General features: G+C 39.9%; 1 protein-coding gene and 1 pseudogene across 4 annotated transcripts in view; both read left to right on the forward strand.

The window, feature by feature from the left end:
* Positions 1 to 26,273, forward strand: part of JAM2 (junctional adhesion molecule 2) — a 70,718-nt gene that overhangs the window by 42,039 nt on the left and 2,406 nt on the right. For 2 of the 4 annotated variants that reach the window (XM_060198565.1, XM_016186726.2), the window contains exons 2-9: positions 1,622 to 1,690; positions 5,933 to 6,040; positions 10,189 to 10,341; positions 11,991 to 12,193; positions 14,688 to 14,787; positions 18,231 to 18,338; positions 20,074 to 20,089; positions 24,250 to 24,292. In XM_060198565.1, coding sequence (XP_060054548.1) covers positions 1,622 to 1,690; positions 5,933 to 6,040; positions 10,189 to 10,341; positions 11,991 to 12,193; positions 14,688 to 14,787; positions 18,231 to 18,338; positions 20,074 to 20,089; positions 24,250 to 24,292 — 800 coding nt within the window. Of the gene's footprint in view, positions 1 to 1,621; positions 1,691 to 5,932; positions 6,041 to 10,188; positions 10,342 to 11,990; positions 12,194 to 14,687; positions 14,788 to 18,230; positions 18,339 to 18,474; positions 19,000 to 20,073; positions 20,090 to 24,249; positions 24,293 to 26,273 lie in introns of those variants that run through there. The other 2 variants (XM_016186727.2, XM_060198566.1) reach the window with 2 other exon arrangements.
* On the forward strand, positions 12,743 to 13,422 carry LOC103110617 (transcription elongation factor SPT4-A-like; annotated as a pseudogene).

Below are 26,273 nucleotides of genomic sequence, written 5' to 3' on the forward strand. Positions count from 1 at the left end.
TTCAAGAGATGCAACGATAGATGAGAGACACTGGGGAGAATTGGGACACTCTCATTTATTGGCAGGTGGGCATGGGTTTAAATAGAGATCTAGACAAAGAAAAATTTTCAAATACGTCAGAAATTACAGGTTTCTTAAAGGTCAGTTTGCCCCTATGGTAGGGGGCTGGTATGACAGGAATTGATATGATACACAAAGGTCAAGATAATTATTCTCCATGATGCAAACAGGTTAATTATCTAAAGACATTTGAGAGAGGCATAGGGGTTAAACCAGTAGGGTGAGACAGAGAGAAGATAAACAAGGCTTGATAGATATCAAAGGCCATAAGAAAATAGTGTTTGGAGTTTCTCTTATCTGGGGTTTGAGGTGTATGATGGAGTGTGTTCTTAAAGTGAGGTGATTGTGTGAACTCTGGGTGACTATGTAAACTTTGAGTTAATCTTAAAGCAGGCAGCCATGTGACCTGCAGTTAGTGGGGAGAAGCAGTTAGATCTCTGTGGGCTTGTGAGTTTGATAAGGGAAAACTGAGTCTGAGAGACTGTTTCCCCCTTTGCTCATCTCGGTGAGAGAGGCTAACAAGGGGGTGTCTTTCCCAGACCTCCATTCAAGGATCGGGGGAGTTTTCCCTAAGCTCTACCAAGCTTACAAATAGCCCCACAATGCCTGACTCTTCAAGCCAGTCTAGAGCAGGTTGTCAATCAGGTTGAATGCCCCAAATACGTGCTCTTAGGTTCTACAAGTATTTGTGGTTTTTACCACTTGGGATGGAGTGAGGAGGCTTCAGAATCAGTCCTTTGCCTTATTTATAGCTGCCAGATTCTCATCATACTGCATTTTCATTAGAACAAATCAAACTTTCCACCTGGTGTCTTTGTTAATTTGTTTCCTTGCTCATAGTTCAGTTGGGTGGGGCACACCTGGGATGCAGTAATAAACCACGTGTACTTTGGGTATACATTGGCTGAGTTCAGATCCCAACTCTACCACTTACTACTTGCCTGACCTAGGCCATATTTATTTATTATGATTATTGTTTTTAACCAGAACTGCTCATGGTTATGATGGTGCTAGAAAGTGAATCTGGGAGTTTTGGTGCCTGAGGCAAGAAAGTTTTTGCACAGCCATTATGCTATCTGGATTGTGGATTTGCATTCTGATTGGCATTGTAGGAAGGAAACAAAAGTTTGGGAAACAAGCAGGGTTCTGTTTGGTTCATGAGTTCATGAGGATGTATAGATACCCAGTAGAAAGAGGAGCTTGTGGATTTAATTGTCTCATAAGATTAGAACTAAGGATGCAAGTTTTAGGATTTTTCAACAATCAACTAGCATTCATATTTGGGAAGTATAAAAAGTTATATGAAATGGAATTGGCCTTCACTGGGTCCCTAGTAGATTAATGGTATCTGCTATGAGAAAAATATAGAGTTCAAACTTACAGTATAGAAGTTGGAAGGAGACGTAGATAGTTTCCTTCAACTTTTCCTTTCCTGGTACTTGAAAGATTTTGTGTTATGAATTATGTGACTCTGTCACCAAACTTCAGGCTAATTTCCTTTTCAAACATTTAAAAATGACTTTTTTGTGTGTATTTTAATTAGCTTCTCTTAATCTTGCAGGTCACAGGGCTTATGGATTGTCTACCCCACTAAGAGATCAGCAAGTAGTGACAGCAATTGAGTATCAAGGTAAGGACACCTCTGTGATTTTCCTGGGCTGGACTGTTGGAATAACTCACATGGATGCCATCTGTGGTGTCGCCTAACTATTTGTTGGAGTCTCTGCCTCACCAAACACCATGTCTACAGCATGGAATACTGTCCCTTGCTATTTCCTCCTTGAGACTTCTCCACTTCCTCAATGGAAATTTTATACACTTGAGGAAAGATTTGATGTATGAAAAAGCTCTTTGATGACATGAATTACCTACAACAAAGCAAATCTAATTTGTGAAATGAGGAATTGGAAATTTTGAATCAGAAGTACTGAAATAAATTCATAAGCACTTACTGTCAGTTAACTTACGACAAAAGAGTCAAGGTCATAAAATGGAGAAAAGAAAATCTGTTCAGTTAACACTGTTTAGAAAGATTAGATTACCACATGCACAAGAAGGGAACTAGATCACTATCTCACCAAGTGCGAAAATTAATTCAAAGTGGATTAAAAGCTTTTTTGGTATTGGTATTCTCTATCACTTCCCATAATGGTGCCAAAATGAGAACAAGGCCATCATGTGAGTATGTCTGCCAGGCTTATAAATGAAACGAACAGCTTTATGCAGAGAGTGGCCAACTCTGAGAACTATAAATCAGTTTAATGGCATACTTTTCTCCATAGATATAACTCATGGTAATTCTTTAAAAGTACTTTGGTGGTATCAGTTCTTTTCCTGTGTCATAGTACAATCTTTCGTGTATGACTTTTAACATGAGCACAGAGAAGATCTAGTGATAGCCAGCAATATGGAATCATAGAAAGATTAAAACTCATGAGTGACTGAGAGAGGGCTCAATAGGCAGAGGGCCTATTGTGTCTGAGACCATGAAGACAAGTTCTCTGATACCACATGAAAGCACCATGGAAAGTGCCCGGGGTGGAGGTGGGGCTCCATGGATGGATAGTGGAGTGGTGCCTCGGTGTCTCTCCATCTCTGTGTCTAAATGTTTCTTCTTCTTTCATCTCTCTCTCTCAGAAAATAAAACAAGCCCAAAATGACAGGAATAAAAAAGGGTTGTGGGGGGCACTTGCTTGGCACCATAAACATCTGATGTCCTGGATTCATTTTACTGCACAGTGGTTTGACGTAAGTCCTTGAAAGTGGTCATTTTCTTTTTTTTTTTCCTCCAGGGTTATTGCTGGGGCTCTGTGCCTGCACTATGAATCCACTGCTCCTGGAGGCTATTTTTTCCCCTTTTGTTGCCCTTGTTGTTTATTGCGGTTATTATTATTGTTGTTGTTGTTGTTATTGCTATCGTTGGATAATAAAGTGGTAATTTTGCTGTATGTTTTGGCTAATGCTTTTCTTTTTAAACACTTAATATTTTTTAAACTCTTTATTTATTATTGGGTAGAGACAGAGAAAATTAGAAGTGAAGTAGGATATAGAGAGGGAAAGAGACGGAAAAACCTGCAGTCCTGCTTTGCCACTAATGAAGCTTCCCCCCTGCAGACGTGGACCAAGGGCTTGAACTCAGGGCCTTGCCCACTGTTAAGGTGCGCACTTAGCCAGGCGTGCTGTCACCTGCCCTACTAATGCTTTTCTAAACAAAGATGTGTCTGCCCTCAACCCTGGTGAAATGATATTTTGGGCATATTCATCCTAATAAAATATAGTACATTTCTTTCCTCTCATATGCCTTGTTTGGATAATCATTGGTTACATTTTTGATTATTTCTTCAGAGGTTTTCCCCTTGTTCTTTTTTTTTTTTTCTTTCTCTCCTTCTTATGTAAAACAATGAGGAAAGAAGTCAGGAAGAATTTGCTAAAAAGTGTATGTGTGTGTGTGTGTGTATTGTGTCTAATTAAATATATGAGACAATATGATTGAGTATGAAGTTATTCCTAGGGCCTAGGAGTATGGGCTAAAAGTAAGTGTGGGTGTGTTATTTGTTGGAAACAGCACAGAATATGGGAAGGAAGCCTATCTAAAACTCAAGACTCCGGAAGGTACCCCACCCATTCTCCTTAATCAACAGAACAGAACCAGGTTTCCTCAGACAAATCCCTCAGCACACATTTGTCTTGGTAACCTGATTGGAAACACATTTGTGAAATGATATCTCTTGGTCATGTAAAACCTGCTTCAAAAAATTTAGACAGCCTTAAAAACCACTTTGAGATTCTTGTTGTTGTTATGACTGTTCCTTTTTCTTTTCTCTACCCTGCTTTCTATTTTCCAAAATCCTTTGCTGTTTTTTTTTCTGTATTTCTAGCAATTTGTGTAGAACTCAGAAAAATTAGAAAATAAAATCATAATTCTGTCATAGAAATTATACCTGTGTATATGTAGTTTATACATACTTAACACAGGACTTTAGAACATATGCATGTGTATATTTCTAATACTGTCTGAGGTAATACTATAAATATTTCTTTTTAGTCCACCATGTCATGCAACATCTATAATTTAATTAAAAATTAAATTTGTTTAAAATAAGTTGTACAGAAAGGAGTTTAACATACCTTTCTCTTTTAGGCAAATTTTACTTTACTTTTTAGGCAAACAGCTATGCACTGTGAGTAAAAATGTCTCAGAAATATGAAGTTGATCCTCTAGATGGCTTGGCTGTAACAACATACTTTAAAAATATTTACAATGAGAGGTTTCCATTTGGCAACTTGAAGCAGTTGACAGGCACCTCCTCCCCATCTTGTTTGGACTGTGAAAAGAGAAGATTCCTTTGTGATTCTAGGAATTCTCTTATGACCCAACAGCTGTACATTTCCTGAAATAAGGTGACCTTAGTAAGCTACACTGAAGCACTTAGACTTGATGCCAAGATGGACTGTTTTAGTAATCTATCTGCCCTAAGATAAGGAGTAGGAATCAACAGTTTATTAGAAGTGATCAGAGAGATAGTTCACCAGGTAGGACACCTGCCTTGCCATGCTTGCAACAGGAATGCTGTGGTATCAAGGGAATACCTCCTCTCGCTAAATGGAAAAGTGAGTTGGCTGCAATCATACAGTCATAAGACCCTAGCTCTTAAAAAAGGCAATTAGAAGAATATATATACATATATATATATGATGACTTTTCTGACAGCCTAATATGTGTAATTGCATTGGTCAGTTCTGGTTTATGGTGGTACAAGGTGTTAAAACTGGGACCTTTGGTGCTTCAAACAATAAAGCAGTTTTTGCATAAGTAGTATGCTATCTCTCCAGCCCGTGTGTGTGTGTGTGTGTGTGTGTGTGTGTGTGTGTGTGTGTGTGTGTACGCGCTAGGGATTGAACTTGGAACTTTGGAGTTTCAGACACAAAAGTCTTTTTTTTTATTTTTATCCCCATTACACTGTCTGCCCATCTCTGACCATATTTGGGGTCTACTAAGGTATTCAAGCAAAGTGTTATTAAAGAAGAAATATGAATGAGACTAGACTGTAGCACATCGATGGAATGTATGCAGGCTCCTTTGCATAGTCTGTGGTGAACTAAATGACTTTCTGAGGTCCTAGGTGTGAAGCCTTGGCTTATCTCTATCTTGGTACTCATCACTCTGGACTGATACTACATGATCTTATTAGTCGCTTCTATGTATGTCTTCAAGTAAACTACCTGAGAATTAAATTATTTTTACCTTTTTTAAAATTTTTAAAAATATTTTATTTATTCTCTTTTGTTGCCCTTGTTGTTTTATTGTTGCAGTTATTATTATTGTTGTTGTTGATGTCATCATTGTTGGTTAGGACAGAAAGAAATGGAGAGAGGAGGGGAAGACAGGGGGAGAGAAAGATAGACACTTGCAGACCTGCTTCACCAATTGTGAAGTGACCCCCTGGCAGGTGGGGAGTGGGGACTCAAACCAGGATCCTTAAGCCAGTTCTTACACTTTGTGCCACATGCGCTATCACCAGACTCCCCATTTTTACCATTTTAAAGTACCTACTTTGTCTAAATGTATACTTTGTGTATCAATAAGATTCTTCTTCTCCTCCTCCTCCTCCTCCTCCTTCTTCTTCTTCACAAGTGATAATGGAGGCTTAAGAACTACAGAAAAATAGCAGAGTCTCACAGTTATTCAATGGAAGACCTATAATGATACTAACTCATCTTGGGCTTAAGCCAGCATAGTACATGTTGAAGTACCAGAATGAATGAATGAATGAAATAGAAGAATAACTTAAGAATGCTTAAAACTTTGCTGAGTGAGTAGAATATTATTTAATAAGAATAGTTAGAAATGTATTGGTACTGTTGTTCCTAGATGTGATCTTAGCTTGCAAATACTCCAAGAAGACCACCTCATCTCGATTAGAATGGAAGAAACTGGGGCTGAGTGTTTCCTTTGTCTACTATCAGCAGGCTCTTCAAGGTAAGGAGCTGTAGACTTGGTGAGGTGAGTGCAAAGGAACATCAGGTACAACCTTGGCCCCTTTGACTTGCAAATGAGAACAGGACAAGGCTGATTACTAAAAATGTGTTTTTGCAACTGTGAGCTCACAGTGTCAGTGACTGAGGTCTGGAACCCAACAGCCACACAGAGGACAGAGAAGAGTCATGGAACACCATTCATTCCCTAGAGCCTTCATTTCTCAGTGCAAAATTCGGTCTGTCTCACTGCTTCAACACAGCAGATCATTGTGAGAAGGGGAGAGAAGATGGTGTGGGATTGGAATAGAAGCTCATTCTGTGTTGTGTAACTTCAGCTCAATTTATCAAATTTTATGTGGAAAATTAGGTCATCACTACAAAGCTTGTGGGAAGAGCCAGCCAGGAGATACTTTGCTTTGCCATCTGGAAGAACCTGGTCTGAATCCCCTGCCCTCACACCACACGAGAATACCATGCAAAAGGGATGCTTTATATGTGGTGCTGTGGTGTCTCTCCTTCTTTGTCTGTCTACCACTCCCTTAGATTGAAAAGGAAAAAGGAGAGAGAGAAAAAAAAAAGCCCACCCAGAACAGAAGAATTACCCCCCTTACTTTCTCCAGTGCTTTCTTTAAACACACACACACACACACACACACACACACACACATTTTATTGTGGTCCAGGAAATAGCTTGAGGTCCTCAGCTCCATCCCTGGCACCATATGTGCCAGAGTGATGCCCTGGTTCTCCCTCCATCTAGCTCTCAATAGTGAATAAATCTTTAAAAAAAGACTTATTTATAAAAATAAATTTGTTGTACATTTCTTTCTATTCATCTTTCTTTTTGCTGGATATTTGATGAGTTTTAATGTAAAATCTTCAGGGCCAGGCATGTAGCTCAATGATAAAGCACCCACTTTATAAGTATGGATTTCTAGATTTGACACTTGTCACTCCAATAAAGAAAGAAAGAAAGAAAGAAAGAAAGAAAGAAAGAAAGAAAGAAAGAAAGAAAGAAGAGGTAGGTAGGAAGGAGAGATAAAGTGTTGAAAATGATGGGAAAAAATGCTGGAATCTCTAGAATTTTCTTCCAAATAAACTAGTGTACAGAAGTAAAGATGCAGTAAAGTCGGTCAATACACCAATTTCTCTTGTGCTGAATGATAGGTAAGTTGAGGTTCATTCTGCGATAGCCTCTTACTTAGTGTATGCTTTAACTTTGCCACTATATGATTTGGGACTGGGGAGCCGGGCAGTGGTGTAGTGGGTTAAGCGGATATGGCGCAAAGCACAAGGACCTGCATAAGGATCCTGGTTGGGGCCTGCGGCTACCCGACCTGCAGGGGGGTCGCTTCACAGGCGGTGAAGCAGATCTTATGGTGTCGATCTTTCTCTTCCCCCTCCTCTTTCCATTTCTCTCTGTCCTAGCCAATAACAACACCAGCAATAACAACAACAATAACAACAACAGGTACGATGATCATCAACAAGGGTAACAAAAGGGAGAAAAAAAAAATCCACAATAAATTGCTTCACTAAAGATTAAAAAAAAAAAGATTTGGGACTGGAATTCAAGTATAGCAAGTATTATTCTTTTTTGATATTTATTTCATTTTTGTTACCCTTTTTTAAAAAAAAGATTTTTATTTTATTCATGAGAAAAATAGGAGAAGAGAGAAAGAACCAGACATCACTCTGGCAGATGTGCTATCGGGAATCAAACTCGGGACCTCATGTTTGAGAGTCCAAAGGCTTATCACTGCGCCACCACCTGGACCACACTTTATTATTATTGTTGTTGTTGACATCGTTATTGTTAGATAGGACAGAGAGAAATGGAGAGAGGAGGGGAAGACATAGAGGGGTAGAGAAAGACACCTGCAGACCTGCTTCACCGCCTGTGAAGTGACTCCCGGGCAGGCGGGGAGCTAGGGCTCAAACTGGGATCCTTACGGTCCTTGCCCCATCCTGGCCCTTTGTGTCACGTGTGCTTAACCTGCTATGCTACTGCCCGACTCCCAGCAAGTATTATTCTTAAACACCATGTTTGAAATATTAAAAAAATAATTAGAGAATTAAGAAGAGGTGAAAAGTTGTTTAAAAGTCATAGAAAATTTAAAATACCCCTTTGTCAAGATAAGTTACACAGTGCCTACAGGAGAAGTGTCATATCTTGAATTTTCTATAGTTGATAATTCTGACGCTAGAAACTTACACAAAAGTATATGTTATTGGGGGGCTGGGAGGTAGCACAGCGGGTTAAGCGCACGTGGCTGCAAGGTGCAAAGGACCGGCATTAAGATCTGGGTTCAAGGCCGAAGTTGAAAAACAAGATTAGAAAAGAAAACACAAGTCGAACCTGAAATGGAATGGGAGTATTACACCAAAGTAAAAGACTCTGGGGTGGCTGGGTGGGTGGGTGGGGAGAATACAGGTCCATGAAAGATGATGAATGACATAGTGGGGGTTGTATTGTTAAATGGGAATCTGGGGAATGTTATGCATGTACAAACTATTGTATTTACTGTTGAATGTAAAGCATTAATTCCCCAATAAAGAAATAAATTATTAAAAAAAAAAAAAAGATCTGGGTTCAAGCCCCAGCTCCCCACCTGCAGGGGGCCGCTTCACAGGCGGTAAAGCAGGTCTGTGGGTGTCTATCTTTCTTTCCTCCTCTCTCTTTCCCTCCTCTCTTGATTTCTCTGTCTTAACCAACAACAATGACAGCAGTAACAACAACAATAATAACAACAATGATAAACAACAAGGCCAACAAAAATGGAAAAAAAAAATCGTAGGTTATTGACCTGACAGCTGGCTCAATGGTAGACCTCTGGATTTGTAAACATGAGGTCCTGAATTCAATACCCAGCACCATATATGCCAGAATGCTGTCTGGCCTCTCTCTGCCCTTTCTTTCTATTTACCTAATTCAAGAGATGAATAAAATTAATATATTTTTTAAAGAAATACTATTTTTTAAAATTTATTTCTTTATTGGGGACTTAATGTTTACATTCAACAGTAAATACAATAGTTTGTACATGCATAACATTCCCCAGTTTCCCATTTAACAATACAACCCCCGCTATGTCATTTATCATCCTTCATGGACCTGTATTCTCCCACCCACCCACCCCAGAGTCTTTTACTTTGGTGCAATATGCCAATTCCAAAGAAATACTGTTTTAACCTATACATATTACTATCTGAAGCAAGCCAAGGAGCTGGGAGCTACCTCACTTGGCAGAGTGAACACTTTACCACTCATGGGAACTAAGGCTCTAGTCCTTGGCTGATCTGTAAGAGCACCGCGCAGAAAGGAAGCTTCACTAGCGGTGGAGCAGTGCTATCGTATCTCCTTTCTCTGACCCTTCTGCCTTATCTCACCTTGTAACAGAGACAGAGACAGAGAGAGAGAGAGAGAGAGAGGAGAGGAGAGTTCACTGGAAGTGGTAGAATCAAGCAGATGAGAAGACTCAATGAAAATCTTGGTGGCAAAATATTAAAAAATATATATATATAGAACAGCCTGGTATACTGCACCAAAGTAAAGGACTCTGGGTCAGGTCTTGAAAAATGATGGCAGAGATGACCTCAGTGGGGGGTTAGAGTGTTATGTGGAAAACTGAGATATGTTACATAGCTACCAAGTACTGTATTTTACTGTCAGCTGTAAACCATTAATTCCTCCAATAAAGAAAAACAAACAAACAAAACAAGGTGTGAAAAAAATAGAATAGCCAAAATAATGCTTTGAAGACTTCCTTACTTTTTGTTTTGTGGCAATAATATGTGTATCATCACATAAAATCGATGCTTTGACTAAATAGATTTTTCGTACGTTTTGAAAACAAGGATATTTTTATAAGGATACTAGAAAAGGGACAAGGCAGGAATGAAATTGAATTTTTTAGAGTGAATTCTGGGAGTGTAGAAATAATAGGTTCTTTTGTGATCTATATGTCATCCTAAAAAAAGAAAAAGTTATTCAAAATAGCAGCATCCATCCAAAGTCTTTGTTTTAAAATTGAGTTTGTAAATACAAACAAATGCACTCTGTGTTGAATTAAATACTTCAAGGAAGGCAGTACTTAGAAAGTCATATATACATTGCTGTTAATGTCCTTGTTTCCTTTTTTCTAAAAGGTGATTTTAAAGATCGAGCTGAAATGCTGGACTTCAATATACGTATCAAAAATGTTACCAGAAATGACGCGGGGAAATATCGCTGTGAAGTTAGTGCCCCCTCTGAGAAAGGGCAAAATCTGCAAGAGGATACAATCACCTTGGAAGTATTAGGTGATGTTTTTGTGTCTGTGCCATTGCTATTTCCCTTCCCCAGCCTGGGGGTGGGGGGACAAGGGACAGTGAGGGGTCCAAGTCTCAGACACCAAAGGTACCAGATTCCCTACAGGGTCTGGGCTATGGCTCCCCATCCACCTCACTAGCTGCTGAAATTTTATTTTGAGTTCATTATCACAAAACTTCACTTAAGGTTAAGGCACAGCTGAATGATCCTCCACTAAGAGCGCTCGCCCCCAAACAAGTAATTTTTTCCACAGCTTTCAGCGATGCTATTTTTTCCTCCCAGGTGTAATTGTACCATATGAGCTGACAGAAAAGTAGATCAGAAGGAGTAGCCAAAGTTATTTAGTAAAAAAAAGAATTTCATGTTTATTGGACAGCTAGTTTATTTTAGGCCCTTTCAAATCTGTGGTTTTAGTTCATTTTCACTGATAACCTGATTTTTACAGATAAAAATAGAAGCAAAGTCATTTCCCCTGAGGTTACACATCTAGTCAATGTTTGGATGAGGATTTGGATCCTGAGGTAGCTAGCTGCAAAGTAGAAGTTTTTAGTTACTATAAGCCATCAGTGATACTATTAACAGTTCATGACAACAACTGGTCAAGGACGGTGATCTTTTCTCCTCCAAATATATTTTTATAAATGACCAAGCAAAAGCAGTAAAATAACTCTTTGTCCCTTTTCTATAGTCTAGACTGACTAAAAAAAGTGTATGTGCACCAGGATAGGGGTAATTTGGGGACCATCTTGGAATTCTTGGTGTAGTTGATTCTGGATTTAAGTCACTGAGTAAAGTTCAATTTATTTTACAAATCCTTGAGCCCAGAATAATCCTAACTCAGATATTCTCAAACTTGAACAGTGTTAACAAGGATAGAATTTTAGTTTGAGTTCTGGGCCTGAGAAAGGCACTCAGGTTCAAATTCTTGCGAATGTAAAACATGAAAGCACTGAAGAAGAAGAATGCAGTACCTGCTATTATAACAAGAAAATCTGGGTGGGGAGTAGATAGCATAATGGTTATGCAAAGAGGCTCTCATGCCCGAGGCTCCAAAGTCCCAGGTTCAAGCCTCTGCACCACCATAAACCAGAGCTGAGCAGTGCTCTGGTCAAAAAATAAGTAAATGAATAAATAGTTATTTTAAAAAAGGAAAATGAAATCCTCAACTCTCAATAAATGGCTTCATGTGGTAGAACTGTCTTTCTCATGTAGTTGTTGGAACAGAGGTAGTGGTGGCTATGCTATCGTATTCTACTTCATGGAATCTGTAGAGATGCGACCTATTGGAGGTGTGACATCGGTATATGTCTCCTAGAGGTCACCATAGATGTTAACACTTAACTTGGTAGTGGAAAGATGTAGGACGGAGTGAATATTGACTCACCTGAACACTTGCAAGAAGCTTTTCTAAATCCAGCCTGGAAATGACTTGTACCACTCTGGCACACACTGCGTCAGATTCCATCTGGCTGCCAGGAGACTGGCAAGTGTAATCCAGCCGCATCCTCATAAACAAGCAGTTCTCGCGAATACTTAGGCTAAGCCCAACCATGTCTGTCCAATACATCCATCTTCACCTGCCTCTGATGTTCCTGTTCAGGGTGGAAATAACCAGTACCATGGTCCTTCCATCTTTCAGTGGCACCAGCTGTACCATCATGTGAAGTGCCTAATTCTGCACTGAGTGGCACTGTGGTTGAGCTACGATGTAAAGACAAAGAAGGCAATCCAGCTCCTGAGTACACATGGTTTAAAGATGGCGTCCGCTTACCAGAGAGTCCAAAACTCGGCTTCCAGAGCAGCAACAGTTCATACACAATTAACACAAAATCTGGAACTCTGGTAGGTTTACTTCAAGCAGTGACCTGATAACTCTTTTGTGTAGGTCTTGGTGGTGACACACTTGATAATGGCTACATAATACAGTGTGCAAGGACCTGGATTCAAGTCCCCGCTCCCCACCTGCAAGGCAATGAAACAACATCTCTCTCTTTCTCTCTCTCTCTCTGCCTCTATTCAAAGGAAAAAGGAAAAAGAAAAAAATTCTCTTGTACTTAGAGAAATCAAATTATGGAGACTGGACGTTAGTGCACCAGATTAAGCACACATAGTAGTAAGTGCAAGGACCCATGCAAGGATCCCAGTTCAAACCTCCAGCTCCCTACCTACAGGGGGGTTGCTTTGCAAAAGGTGAAGCAGGTCTGTAGGTGTTTATCTTTCTTTCCCCCTATCTCCCTCCTACTCTCTCAATTCCTCTCTGTCCTATCCAATAAAATGGGGAAAAAAATGGCCTCCAGGAGCAGTGGATTCGTAGTGCCAGCACTGAGCCCCAACAGTAACCCTGGAAGCAAAAAAGAAAACAAATTATTAGAACTAAAGTGATGGGCAACTCCAGTTACCGTGTTCGAGATGGCTCTGGAGATGGTGCCGAAGGATCTGCAGCATCTACGGGCTTCTTTGCTGTGTTCGCTAGTTAAGACTATAGACCAGTTTGAATATGATGCTTGTGACAACTGTGATACATACCTTTAGATGAAGGGTAATTGAGAGATGGTATATGATTGCACCAGCTCTTCCTTTGATGGAATCATTGCAATGATGAGTCCAGAGGATAGTTGGGTCTCTAAATGGCAGCGAGTCAGTAGCTTTAAGCCTGGTGTGTAAGCAGTGTCTGCCACTGGTCGCCTGCCCCAAGGGATTGTACGGGAGCTGAAAAGTCGAGGAGTGGCCTACAAATCCAGAGACATAGCTATATAGACCTAGAAAGATGCTTGGCTGCAAGCCGTTTTGCTTCTCTCTCCTGTTCTGCATATTTATTTGCTGAACTAAATGGGCAGAACTTCAAATATGCCACAGTTCTGACACTGATTCAATAGACTTTTGGGGAGAGCATCATAGTGTGCCTCCAGGCCATTTCCCCTTTGAACTATTGAGGGGTCTTGGAAATTTGGGTTACTGAATTAACAGACTGTGAAGTAGGGTACTGGTTTTCCTAGACCAACGCTATGCCTTGCCTAAGGGCAAAACACTTCCTCAAAGCCCAATAAACATGACTCTCTAGGAAAGTTCTTAAGCACACGAAAGATTTAAAAAAAAAAAGGAGAACTAAAGTGATGGAAAAATGGAGAACTTGCTAATACCACGACTCGCTAGGTGGAGAAAGGTGGGGGGGGGGGTCGCATAGAAAAGATAGTGGTGCTCAGTAGTGAGAGAAAGGACTGTTACAGGAGATGAAATGTTGATCCAGAGAGCTTAGTTCCCGAGCACACAAAGGGTTGCACCCACAAAGTGAAGAAGCACAAACTTGAGTCCCCATGACAAGAGATGAAGTGGTTTTCTACAGCTGTCTTCCTGACCTGGGAAGATTCTAAGGGCAGCTTCGTATTTAGATGAGATCGGGCACGTTCAGGGTGGCATGGCTATAGACAGCAGCTTCGTTTTTATAATATCAGGGAAATGCATGGATACTTTCTTGGGGATGCTCTGAATCCAGTGCCTACCCTGTGAGAATAGTGATTACTCCTACCCTGTGGTCAGATGTTTGAGACATTAAATGTTCCCTTCTTTGTTGTGACATCGTAGTTCCTGTGTGCTCATAAGCTGAAGAAATAGAGACATTACAACCTCTTAAAACTTCTTAAAATTATCAACACAACTTTAAGATTTTTGATAATGGCTGTGGTAGTAATTATTTTGGGATGTTAGCCATTTTTTATTTACGGAATTCCATAAACTAAGGTGATTAAGAGTTTCCTGACCTAAACTATTCCCAAGTGGTAATCCAGGCTCTTTAAAGAAAGTGTTAATTGTCTGCTGCTACAGTGAACTCACTTGTGACTTGGGAAAGTGCATTAGTCTTTTTAGGCCATGGCAGGCTTCCCTTAAACCTGGCTGGTAGATACTAGCAATTTGAAATTCCTAAAATGCTTACTACCACAATGTACCATAAACTAAAAAATTGTCCAGCACTTTCCAAGCCCTCCTGCTCTTTTTTTCAGACACATACACACACACACACACACACACACACACACACACACACACACACAGCCTCCTCATACATATTTATATTTTCTCTGTCCAGTTAAATAAGAGGCCTACCTATTTACTCTTTGACATCTGGGATATATATATATATATATATATTTAATTTGGTTTATTATTTTTGTTTTCACTGTTCAGCTCAAGCTACGGGTACTTGGTTATATCTTTATTTTAACAGACCAGTTTTATTATTACTTTGGATAAATATAAGAATGGTTTTATATAAGTGTAATCACTTTAATTTGTATATGGCATAGTTCATATATCGTCTATATTCCCCTTCAATAAATAGCAGTTCAACACCGTCTCAAAGCTGGACAGCGGAGAATATTCCTGTGAAGCCCGAAATTCTGTTGGGCATCGCAAGTGTCCTGGGAAAAGAATGCAAATAGGTAAGCATGGCATGCTGGGAGGAGCGGCACACAACTTGCAACTAGAGCGTGCAATGAGAGTATCTGGGGTGGAAGGAGCCAGGGGAGGAGAAAGGGGTGAGCGATTTTTTTTTTTTGAAGGCTAAACCAGAGGGACTGTTTAGCATTCATTTGATATCACACTTCACAACCAGCAAGGTTTTTCATCTACTTCCCAAAGGCGGCAGGAGTGTTTTAAGTTTCTATTTGACACATTTTTGAATTTTTCAAATGGTGGCATGTTTTTTTGTTTTGGTGGAACTGGGTGTTTGAGCATCCGGGATTTCACTGCCTCCAGGCCACTTTTTGATGCAGATTGAGAGAGACAGCAAAAAAGGGAGAAAGCACAGTGCTCAAGCCTCCTCCATTGCCATGCACCTGTCTTATGTTCCCAGGGACTTGAACTGGCAATGCAGACACCTACTTGGTAAACTATTTCTTTTTTTAAAAAAATTTTTTATTTATAAAAAGGAAACACTGACTAAACCATAGGATAAGAGGGGTACAACTTTGCACAATTCCCACCACCAGAACTCTGTATCCCATCCCCTCCCCTGATAGCTTTCCTATTCTTTAACCCTCTGGGAGTATGGACCTAAGGTCATTGTGGGATGCTGAAGGTCTGGCTTCTGTGATTGCTTCCCTGATGAACATGGGGCATTGACAGGTCGACCCATACTCCCAGCCTGTCTCTCTCTTTCCCTAGTGGGACAGAGCTCTGGGGAAGTAGAGCTCCAGGACACATTGGTGGGGTTGTTTGTCCAGGGAAGTCTGGTTGGCATCCTGCTAGCATCTAGAACCTGGTGGTTGAAAAGAGAGTTAATATACAAAGCCAAACAAATTGTTGGACAGTCATGGACCTAAAGGCTGGAATAGTGCAGATGAAGAGATGTGCCATCATCTAGACCCCTTCATTTATCATTTTACTGGGGGCAGCTAATGGTTTACAGTACAGTTGTTGACACGTGGGTAAAAACTTCTCATCTTACCATGATAGGTGTCTGTAAAATACTCACCTCCAGCTTAGATCTTTTTCCTTCCATCATTCACCAGGGTCCCAGATGCCCCTCCCCCCCACCTCCCTCTCTTCATCCTTCCTCAGAGTCCTTTGCATTGGTGTAATACACCAGACAAAAGTGCAAGTTGTACTTTATGTTTTGTTTGCCTTTCCCCTCCCTCCCTTCTTTCTTTATATTTGAAGAACAATTTTTACACCCTCTCTACCCTCCAAATAAATGTATTTTTGTACTTTATGAACAATTCTTGCTCTCATAATGAACAAATGATAAGTCATGGAGCAGAGCTACACTGAGGATCTGCTCTTCATGGCACAGACTGCCGATGGTGAGGGATGTGGGAGGAGGTATATTCCCCTGGAGCCCTGCCTGGCTAGCATCATGGGCATTTCTTCCTGGGCACGTGCTCTCTGGGTTGGAGAGAACTCAACCGGAGCCAACCTGGGCTGGACATGGGAGAGAGAAGAGACCAGGAACTTGTAACGTAATGCAATGCCTTTATTGATCAGAGACAACGCTTTTTACATATCTCTTTAACCGGAAGTGGCAAGTGGGAAAAGGAAATGGCTAGGAGAGGGGGTGGAGAAAAGAAAAGAGCTCAAACTAGAAAGCTTCCAAAGCAGCTGTTGCGAAGGTTCTAACCAATGGGATGAACCAATACCCTGCAGTCAGGGCGGGTCTCAGGCAAAACAATGATTATGGAAATAGACCACAGTATCAATGATGGAGCAGGGCCTAATGCCCAACAGACCCCTTCCCCTTCTCATTTAATATAAAGATTCAAAAACTATTGTTTCTTTTTTTTTTTATTTCATCCATATTATACACCATAAATTTAAGTGCTTACCTTGGATTGGCCCCTAGGCTAAGAAGTAATTCACTCTCTCTCGTTTTAAGGTTTATTTATTTATATTACTATTTTTCCCAATTTTTTATTGAAGTGCAATTAACATATAACTTGCTGATTTTTCTTTTTCTTTTTTCCCCCCACCACTCTCATCACCACTGTTCTTCTTTCCTAAGTGAGATCATCCCATATTCATCCTTCTCTTTTTGGCTTATCTCTCTTAACATGTATGTGTTAAGCAGATGTATTTAAATGTTATTTCCTAATGACAGTCCTTTTGAAGGATTAAAATACACTGCTTTAGAATATCTAAAATTACTGTTGAAAATATACCTAACATTTCCTCCCATTCGTTTAGTTATATGCTAATTAACTTTTTAAATACAAGAATTTTTTGAGGAATCGATTCTTCGAAAAAACTGTAGGGAATTTATAGGTTTGTCAATACAGAAAAAGTATCCAAATGACTGAAGAGTATGACTCATAAAATGCTTATAAGCAAGATGAAGAAATATAGCCTTGGAGCTAGCATGCTAATAAATTTTATCATGTGAAGAGGGTGTCTAGCGCCCATTATAGCTCTTTCCCTTATAGAATCAGGCATATCATTTTATTATTGATACAAATCAGGTCATTCTCAATACAGTTCCCAATTATAGAAATATTGACTTCATAAGGTTAATGATCTAATTCTTGGGCAACAGAATCAGTATGTAAAAAAAAAGTCAGATATTATGAACATGGTAGTAATTTAAAATTTGGATCTAAAAGGTCATTTACATCAGAGAAGAAATGACTTAGTGACATGAAAAAGCAATGGGGAACTTCATTCATTTTCAATTTAATGGCCAGACTAGGGAATAGCTCATCTAGAAGAATGTGTACCTTGCCATGAGCATGATCCAGGTTCAAACCCCAGCACACCACATGAGAATGCTTTGGTGGTGACTCCCCCCCCCCCATTTCTGTTTAAAAATTTTGACACAAAGCAGTGATATCATGCACTCACAAGACCCTGGAGGTATCAAAACAAATAAACTTAATTAAAAGACATTTTAGTGGCATATATGTGTACATGCGCACAAACTCATATAAATGTTAAGGAAGGATTTTCTGTCACAGTTATAGGATAGCAGTCACATGAGCTGCCTTTGGAACTGAATTTTCCTTTATTTGATAAATTGACACAGATGATAAGTAAAATCTGGAGGTATGTGACAGGAGAATACTTGAACCCACTGACTTCAAAGAGCCTGTCCAAGTTGATACTTAAAAAACCTTGTGAATTTATTCTACTCCAAATGAACACGAGAGTCTCATAGATCTGATTTCTTCTGGATAGTAGAATTTCTCAAAATACAATGCTTGCAAAACTTAGTTTTGTTCATACCTTTAATCCACTTGAAGCCACATCCTGTGAGTCAGTTGAGCAGGCTTGAGAAGTATGTAACTATCCATGTTTACGGCATACTCACACGGGGGAAGATTTTGTGAGGGCTTCAGTTTAATGACTGCATCATCTATTTGACGGGAATCCACATGGAGTTTATGCTCCCTTTCAGATGATCTCAACATGAGCGGCATCATAGCAGCTGTAGTGGTAGTGGCCTTGGTGATTTCTGTTTGTGGCCTTGTTGTTTGTTATGCTCAGAGGAAAGGCTACTTCACAAGTAAGTAAATTTCATCTTTTGTTTTTTTCTAAATAATTTCCTATAATTAGCTTTTTCTTGTGAGATGCTACTTCTCCAAAGAAGTGCTAACAAATTCTGGAGTCGATTTTTTTCATTGGTTTTTTTTTTTCTGCAGTAGAACAGGCTGAAGATGACACACAGGTGAGTCTTGAAGGACTTTGGCAAACATAGGGAGAAAAGGCAGAATTGTCTCATCTCAACTTTCAGAAAACATCACAGAATGTGAGATGTCCCCTGAAGTGGCACAGTTCAACAATACTGAGAGTTATTCAGCTGGGATGGATAGTTCTAGAATATTTGCATGTATATACGACCCTTTTAAGTGAGGAATTGTCTTTCCTAAGATAGGAGCTGGTTCCTAGTTTTGTGATAAGAAATTTCATGGGAATAAATCTGTAAATTATTTCCTTGACATAGCACACTGGAATGTTGGATGTCAAGTTTAGCACAACTAAGTGTGTTTACAAGTTCTATAAGATCTAGAAACCTATATTGTATTACAGTTGCTTCAGAGCAAGGTTTCCTGTTCTTCAAATGAAGCCTCTTATAGTTCCAGATCTATGTTTTGTGATACAACAGCTTTGATGTAAATGGATGAGACCACTAAGAAACAATCTCTTTTATTCTCTTAATACATTTTTATACTCAGGTTTTAAAATTATTTGGTAACTTAAAAATCTGTGAAACTATAAATCCACTGAAAATAGTGTATAAAGTTTAATTTCAATAAAATAATAAATTTGCAGTGTGAAAACAATTTTTGGTTTACTGTTTTACAGTGACAATTTTGGGACTTAAGAGTTTAAAATATTTTATTAGAAAAAGGTACCTCAAATATAAAATAGATTTCTAATAATATTTTCAGATAGGTTTGTTGTCAAAAAATTTTCAATGAAAATGTTTTCAAAGATATTACCTATAATTAAGAATAACTGCTGTGTGGATGAATGGTATTATGTTACTCAACATAGATAACTCCAATTTTTAATTTAACTTTGTGAATGAAATTTGGTTGAATCCCCCTGCTGGTCACCAGTGGAAGTACAGAGACACAAGGGCTCCTTCAACATCTCTATTTCTGTTTGAAAAGAGTATGTTTTCAGAAACTTGATTAAAGTATGGATAAACTGTCTTTTATTAAAATAAGTAATGAAATACTTGACTTGGTTTATAAACTAAGAGTGTGTGTGTTACTTCCACTATTTACCTGGCAGAAAATCTAGCCATGGGAGTCATATACTTGGAACTTCAGACAGAAATTGACTAAACTATGACTTGTGAACCAAATTTGACCAGACACCTATAGGCTAATAATGGTTTTATATATGAAAATGTGTAATATATTTAATGACAGAGAACACTAACTCAGAACCCATGGAAGAAGAATACTGTCACCCCTAGTATTTCATTCTTCTAATAATTAGTATTATTCTCACACTTTGAATTTAGTTGATGAAATTTTGGAAATTTGTTTTATTTCTTGCTGTCGGTATCCTTCAAAATATCCCTGATCTTACTTTTTTGGCCCGTAAGGCCTCAAGTATTTGCCATGTGGTCCTTGAGAGCAAAAAGTTTGCTAACTTTTGGTTTAGAAGGTATAAATATCAGCAAGTGAAAACCCAGATTAAAAGAAACTAAGCTAAAACTCATAATTAGTCTGTCTTGTACCACATTAACTCATGCATTAACAATATATATATTTATTTTCTTATAGAAGAACCCTCCTTCCAGTAAGTATACTTTCTTAAATGCATGCCTTTCCCTACATCATCCATTTAGAGCACCCCAAGTGGGAAGTTGGGCTGTTGTGTGTGGCTTTAATCCTATGGAAAGTGAAACAAGTGTATCAGGAAATAAACTTAACATCGTGTCTCATGCTCATTTGTCAGTAAATGCTGGATTACCTTGAGAGGAAGTAAGATCACTTATTTGACTATAGGAAGTTTATTTTTTATTTATACTATGTATTTTAATGAGAGACAACAGGGAGAGGAGAGGGAGAGACCAGTGCCATTGCTTAGCTCTGGCTTATGCTGGGGATTGAACCTGAGACCTCAGAGACTCAGGCAGGAAAATCTTTCTGCATAACCCATTATGCTGACTCCACAGACCAACTGTAGGCATTTTCAGAGTACTATACTACTCTCAGTGTATTTACTCCATTACTACACTAAATATTTTTGAATTCAATTTTACCCTAATAGTCATTTTTTACATTCAATTGAATGTTGACATCAGTTCTGTGTGCATCACTGTCTTAGGGATTGATGGTGCAGCAGTGAAAAAAAAATTGCTCTTGCAATGGTGGACCCCTCCAATAAGACAGCGTCCTCTACTAGAACCAGAACAGTTCTGTATGTGAAGAGTTCTGTATTACAACGAGCTAAAGAAAGATCAAAAGTAAACCAATCCATAAAGTCTATAGTATATCAGATGTGATAAAGCTCATGAAGAAAAAGAAAGTAGGTAGGAGAGTGGAGATTACACCGGGTGGGAGCAGAGATGGTCTGTTGAGAGAGGCTGGGAAAGCCTGTGATGAGGTAGCATTCAGGAACGAGCTGAAGGAGCTGAGGAAGCAAATATGCAGTTCTCCACAAGAAGAGTATTCAAGGCAGGCTGTCTAGACTATTTGAAGACCATCAATGGGACCAATGCAGCTGGAATAGTAAGAACGGAGAGAAGGGATGAGATGGGGGTCGGGTTGTGGCACACCTAGTTGGGTGCACATGTCACAATGTGCAGGAACCCAGACTCATGCCCCTGGTCCCCACCTGCAGGGGGAAAGCTTTGTGAGTGGTGAAGCAGGGCTGCAGGTTTCTCTCGATCTCTCTCCCTCTCTATATATCCCTCCTCTTGGTTTCTGGCTGTCACTATCAAATAAATACTTTAAAAAAATGGAATTGTTTTTAAAAGAATAAAAAAGAGATGGGATGAGATCATAAAATATTGGGTGTGAGGGCTGGGTTGGCAAAATAGCTCACCTGGAGAGTATACCTACTTTGTCATGTACATGACCCAGGTTTAAGCCTAGCCTCTATTGCACTGGTGGAAGATTCTGTGCTGCAGTTTTGGGGTCTCTCTCTCTCATCTGAATAAGTCATCCCAGAGTGATGAAGCCCATTGACAACAGCAGCAGTAAGTATGGGGGATGAAGAAATTGTCAGGCTCCTTATAGGCAGCTGTTAGGAATTAGGCTTTTGTTCTAGATAAAATGGGGTCACAGGAGGACTTTGGGAGGAGTGGCAAGGCCATCTTACTTAGTTCTTCAAAGCTCACATCAACCGCTCTATTGAGAATAAAGTAGAAGGTAAGGGGCCAGGTGGTGGCGGGCACCTGCTTGAGCGCATGTTACAGTGCGCAAGGACTAGGGTTGGAGCCCCGGGCCCCCACCTGCAGGGGGACAGCTGCTTTCCAAGTGGTGAAGCAGTGCTGCAGGTGTCTGTTTCTCTCCCTATCACCCCCTTCCCTCTTGATTTCTGGCTGACTCTATAAAGTAATTAATAAAAGATAATAGGGAGTCGGATGGTAGGTAGCACAGCGGCTTAAGCGCACGTGGCACAAAGCACAAGGACCCTCATTAAGAATCCCGGTTCGAGCCCCCGGCTCCCCACCTGCAGGGGAGTCGCTTCACAGGCGGTGAAGCAGGTCTGCAGGTGTCTATCTTTCTCTCCCTTTCTCTGTCTTCCCCATCTCTCTCCATTTCTCTCTGTCCTATCCAACAACGATGACAATGATAACAAGAACAACAAAAAAACAACTAGGGCAACCAAAGGGAATAAATATTAAAAAAAAAACACCCTAAAGATAATAAAAGAAGGTAACAAAGGGTAAGGATACAGGGAGACTGGTCTGTATCTAGGCACAAGAAAATGGCAGCTGGCCACTGGAGCTATTGAGAAGTGGTAGGATTCTGAACATGCTTTCAGCAAGTTTTCTCAGTGGTTGCATGATGGATGGGAAATACAGGAATCAGAGTTGGTTCTGAGGCTGAGGAAGATGGAATTTCCATTTGCAAAGTACAGATGTCAGGAGGAGCTTGTGGAGAGGTGGTGAGAGGGGTAGCTAAAATGGAAAGGTCTGATGTGCTTTGGAATTTTAATAATTAAGATGTCTTAATAGAATTCCAAGTAGCTCTCATCAGGAGGTAACTACATATATAAATCTGAAGTTTGAGGGAAACATTTTATATAGAGAATTTCACAATCACTAGTGCATGGACACTGCATGAGATCACCCACCTTCTCAGTTTATGTGCATGTGATGTGTGACTGTCCTATTATGCATGGAAGTGGTAGACCCAACCTGGAGTCGTGGAGGTATCCTCAATTGTCAATGGGCAGACTTCAGATACTTGGTCTTCCCATCTCTCTCTCTGTTTTTTTTTTTTTACCAGAGCACTGTTCAGCTCTGGCTTATGACGGTGGGGTAGGGGGGTTGAATTTGGGACTTTGGAGCCTCAGGCATGAGAGTCTGTTTGCATAACCATTATGTTATCTACCCTCCGTCTAGTCTTCTCATCTCTTTTGAAGATTTCCTGTTCCCAATTTACTGCTCAGTCCTGGCCTTTGAGCCTGATATCTCATTATAAATTCAAAGTGAGATTCACATTATCAGAACGACTGGATACTCATTCTCTCTCGTTTATGAGAGCACTGCTTAGTTCTGGCTTATAGTGGCACAGAGGATTGAAACGAGAAATCTGAAGCCTCAGGCCATGGAAGTCTTTTTGCATAACCATTATGCTATCTACCCCACTCTTCAGCACTATTCCGTTGTTTTTTTATTACTAAGAAAAGTTGGGTAGACTAATAGCATAGCCACATACACGTTCCCAGTCCTGCCTTAGGGAGTTGTGAGGATTCCTACTTATATTAAACAAGATGGTAAGTAATGGGAGTTTTAAGCAGGAGAGACATCATCATATACAAGGGGGAAGCAGGCATTGCTGTGGTGAGGGAAGTTCATAATCTCTTTGGTCTCTGGGAGGGAGCTCATTATTCTTAAACACAACACCCATATGTCAAATCCATGATTCTCAATATTTGCATAAGAGTTGGGCAACTGTACTACCTTTTGCTGCCAAGCCAAAGACTGAGTGATTGAACAATAGAAGTTTCTTTTTTTCCTGGAGTCTAGATGTTCAGGATCCAGGTAATGGCAGGGTTGGTGTCTTCTGAAGGCTCAAGGGAAGGAAGGCTCTGTTCCAGGTCTCTCTCCCTTCTTGCTTTGTTCACAGCCGTCTTCTTCCTGTATCTCTTTCATCCATCTTCTCTTTCTAAGTGTCTATGTCCAGCTTAACCATTTTTTTTTTTTAAATAAAGACACTAAGCACATTGGACCAGGGCCCACACTACAGTATCATTTTAATTTTGTGACTTCTTTAGAGACCCTCTTTCCAAACACAGCTACATTATGAGACTGGTGGGTGAGACTTAAAACACATGTATTTGGGTTTTGGAGGGTAGGTGGAACACACCCTGTCAGATGTAGCCCATAACGGATGACTGCAAGTATAGTTACCAAGTAAACCCTTTTTCTAAGGAAAATAAAAAATGTGGGATTATGATGATCACATTTTCAACATGTGACTACACTGGTAAATTAAAACCTCTAAGCCTCTGGTTTGCACATTCCACAGAAATCTTTAGTATACTATCTCCAGGCTGCATTTAGATACAAGGACTTCATACACACTGGTATCTTGTTGCATGACGTTCTCTATGACGATGTCTATAAACTTAAGTTCCACCAGGATCGTTGACTTTGATTTCTACCTGAGGTACATGTTGATCTTCTTGCTAAGACAATTCACATCGACTAAAAGAGGGGGTGTATTGGAAAATGGGGAGTGATCATGTAGTAAATGTTATCTTTTGTGTTCCACAAACAGGAAGAGTAATTCTGAATCTAAAGAAACTACACTGAGTGAAAATGTAAGTATTTTTGATGGATTTTCACTTTTAACTTAATGAGTGATGACATCTACTAGCATTTATTATGTTTTTCAACTAGAGTACTGCTCAGTGCTGACTTAGGGTGGTATCAGGGACTGAACATTGGACCCCAGTCTCACGCATGAAAGTCTTGCGTAACTATTACGCTATCTCTTTCTCTTTGTAATTGTCACCAGGGTTATTGCTGGGGCTTGGTGCTGGCATATGAACCTACCACTCCTGGTGGCCACCTCCCCCTTTTTTTTTCCTCTAATTTTTACTAGATAGGACAGAAATTGAGAGGACTGCAGACCTGCTTCGCTGCATGTGAAATGGACCCCCGCAGATGGGGAGTGGGGGCTCAAACCCGGGTCCTTGAGCTTGGTAATACGTGTGCTGAACCGGGTGTGCCACCACCCAGGCCCTCCATTATGCCATCTCTTTAGCCTACGACGACGAGCGTTCAGAAAGTGCTCCGCTCATGTTAATACCCATTCCTTGTCTGGGAGGGCACTTCATGTTCCATTATTCTCTCCCAGTGTTTTCTATTATGAGTCGGCCTCCTTCCTATCACCAGTTCTCTATGAGCTCTGTTTTTCAGGTAAGAAAACTAAGTGCAAGGGAAATCGCATAATGGTTATGCAGCTTTCATACCTGAGGCTCCAAAGTCCCAGGTTCAAGTCCTTGTTCAAGCCAAGGTGAGCAGTGCTCTGGTAAAAAATAAGTAAGAAATTAAAACACAGATTTCATAGGATTATACGGGGCAAGTTGGGATGCAGGAATCTTGATTTTCATTAATTTGATCAAGTAAGTTTCTGCTAAGATTTCCTGGTTCTCCTTTTTGTGATTTAGAACAGCTGGAAAGTTAAGCGAAATGGAATATCCTTCCTTTCCTTTTTTTTTTTTTTAAAAAGAAAACCTTTTGAGTGGTCCGGGAGGTGGCACACTGGTTAAGGAAGGCACTAGACTCTCAAGCATGAGGTCCAGAGTTCAATCCCGGCAGCACATGTACCAGCAGAGTGATGTCTGGTTCTTTCTCATAAATAAATAAAATCTTTAAAAAAAGAAAACCTTTTTTTTAAAGTACTATTTTAAAATTAATTTATTTTCCCTTTCGTTGCCCTTGTTTTTTATTGTTATTGATGTCATTGTTGTTAAATAGGACAGAGAGAAATGGAGAAGAGAGAGGGAGAGAAAGATAAGACACCTGCAGACCTGCTTCACCACTTGTAAAGCGAACCCCCTGCAGGTGGGGAACCGTGATCCTTATCCTGGTCCTTGGGCTTTGCGCCACGTGTACTTAACCCACTGTGCTACCGCCCGACTCCCAAGAAAACCTTTTGAGTGCTGCTTCTCTGAATTTCATAGTATCTTATAGCAGAGATTCTTTCAGATTTCCTTTTGGAGTTGGGAATATTTTAAACATAAGCAATTCCTAAAATCCACTTACTGGTTCATACAGGGTTTATTTTCTATCAACATTTGATTACTTTTTTTTAAATTGTCTACTCCAGAATCTATACCATAAGTCATTTACTTTATTTTTTACTACTCTGAAAACATATTGTTCTTTATCAAAATGATCTATAACTCCATATTTGTTTCTAGTTTGTGGAAAATCCTCTGAGTGTGGAATAAAGTAATGCCATCATTTCTTTTTCTCTGTCTTATTTACTTATTGGGGAGAGACAGAGAGAAATTGAAAATAAAAGAGAGGGACAGAGACACCCACAGCACCACTTCACCACTCATGAAGCCTTCCTCCTATACGTGGGGACTGGGGTTTGAACCTGGGTCCTTGATTATTGTCAATGTGTGCACTTAACCATGTGCACCATCACCCAACTCCACCCTTAGGAAAATCTTATGTAAGAATTAAAAATATGGGGGGCTGGGCGGTAACGCAGCAGGTTAAGTGCACATGGCACAAAGCACAAGGACTGGCCTAAGGATCCTGGTTCGAGTCCCCGGCTCCCCACCT

This window comes from Erinaceus europaeus, chromosome 9 (assembly GCF_950295315.1).
Source record: "Erinaceus europaeus chromosome 9, mEriEur2.1, whole genome shotgun sequence".
NCBI classification, from domain to species: domain Eukaryota; kingdom Metazoa; phylum Chordata; class Mammalia; order Eulipotyphla; family Erinaceidae; genus Erinaceus; species Erinaceus europaeus.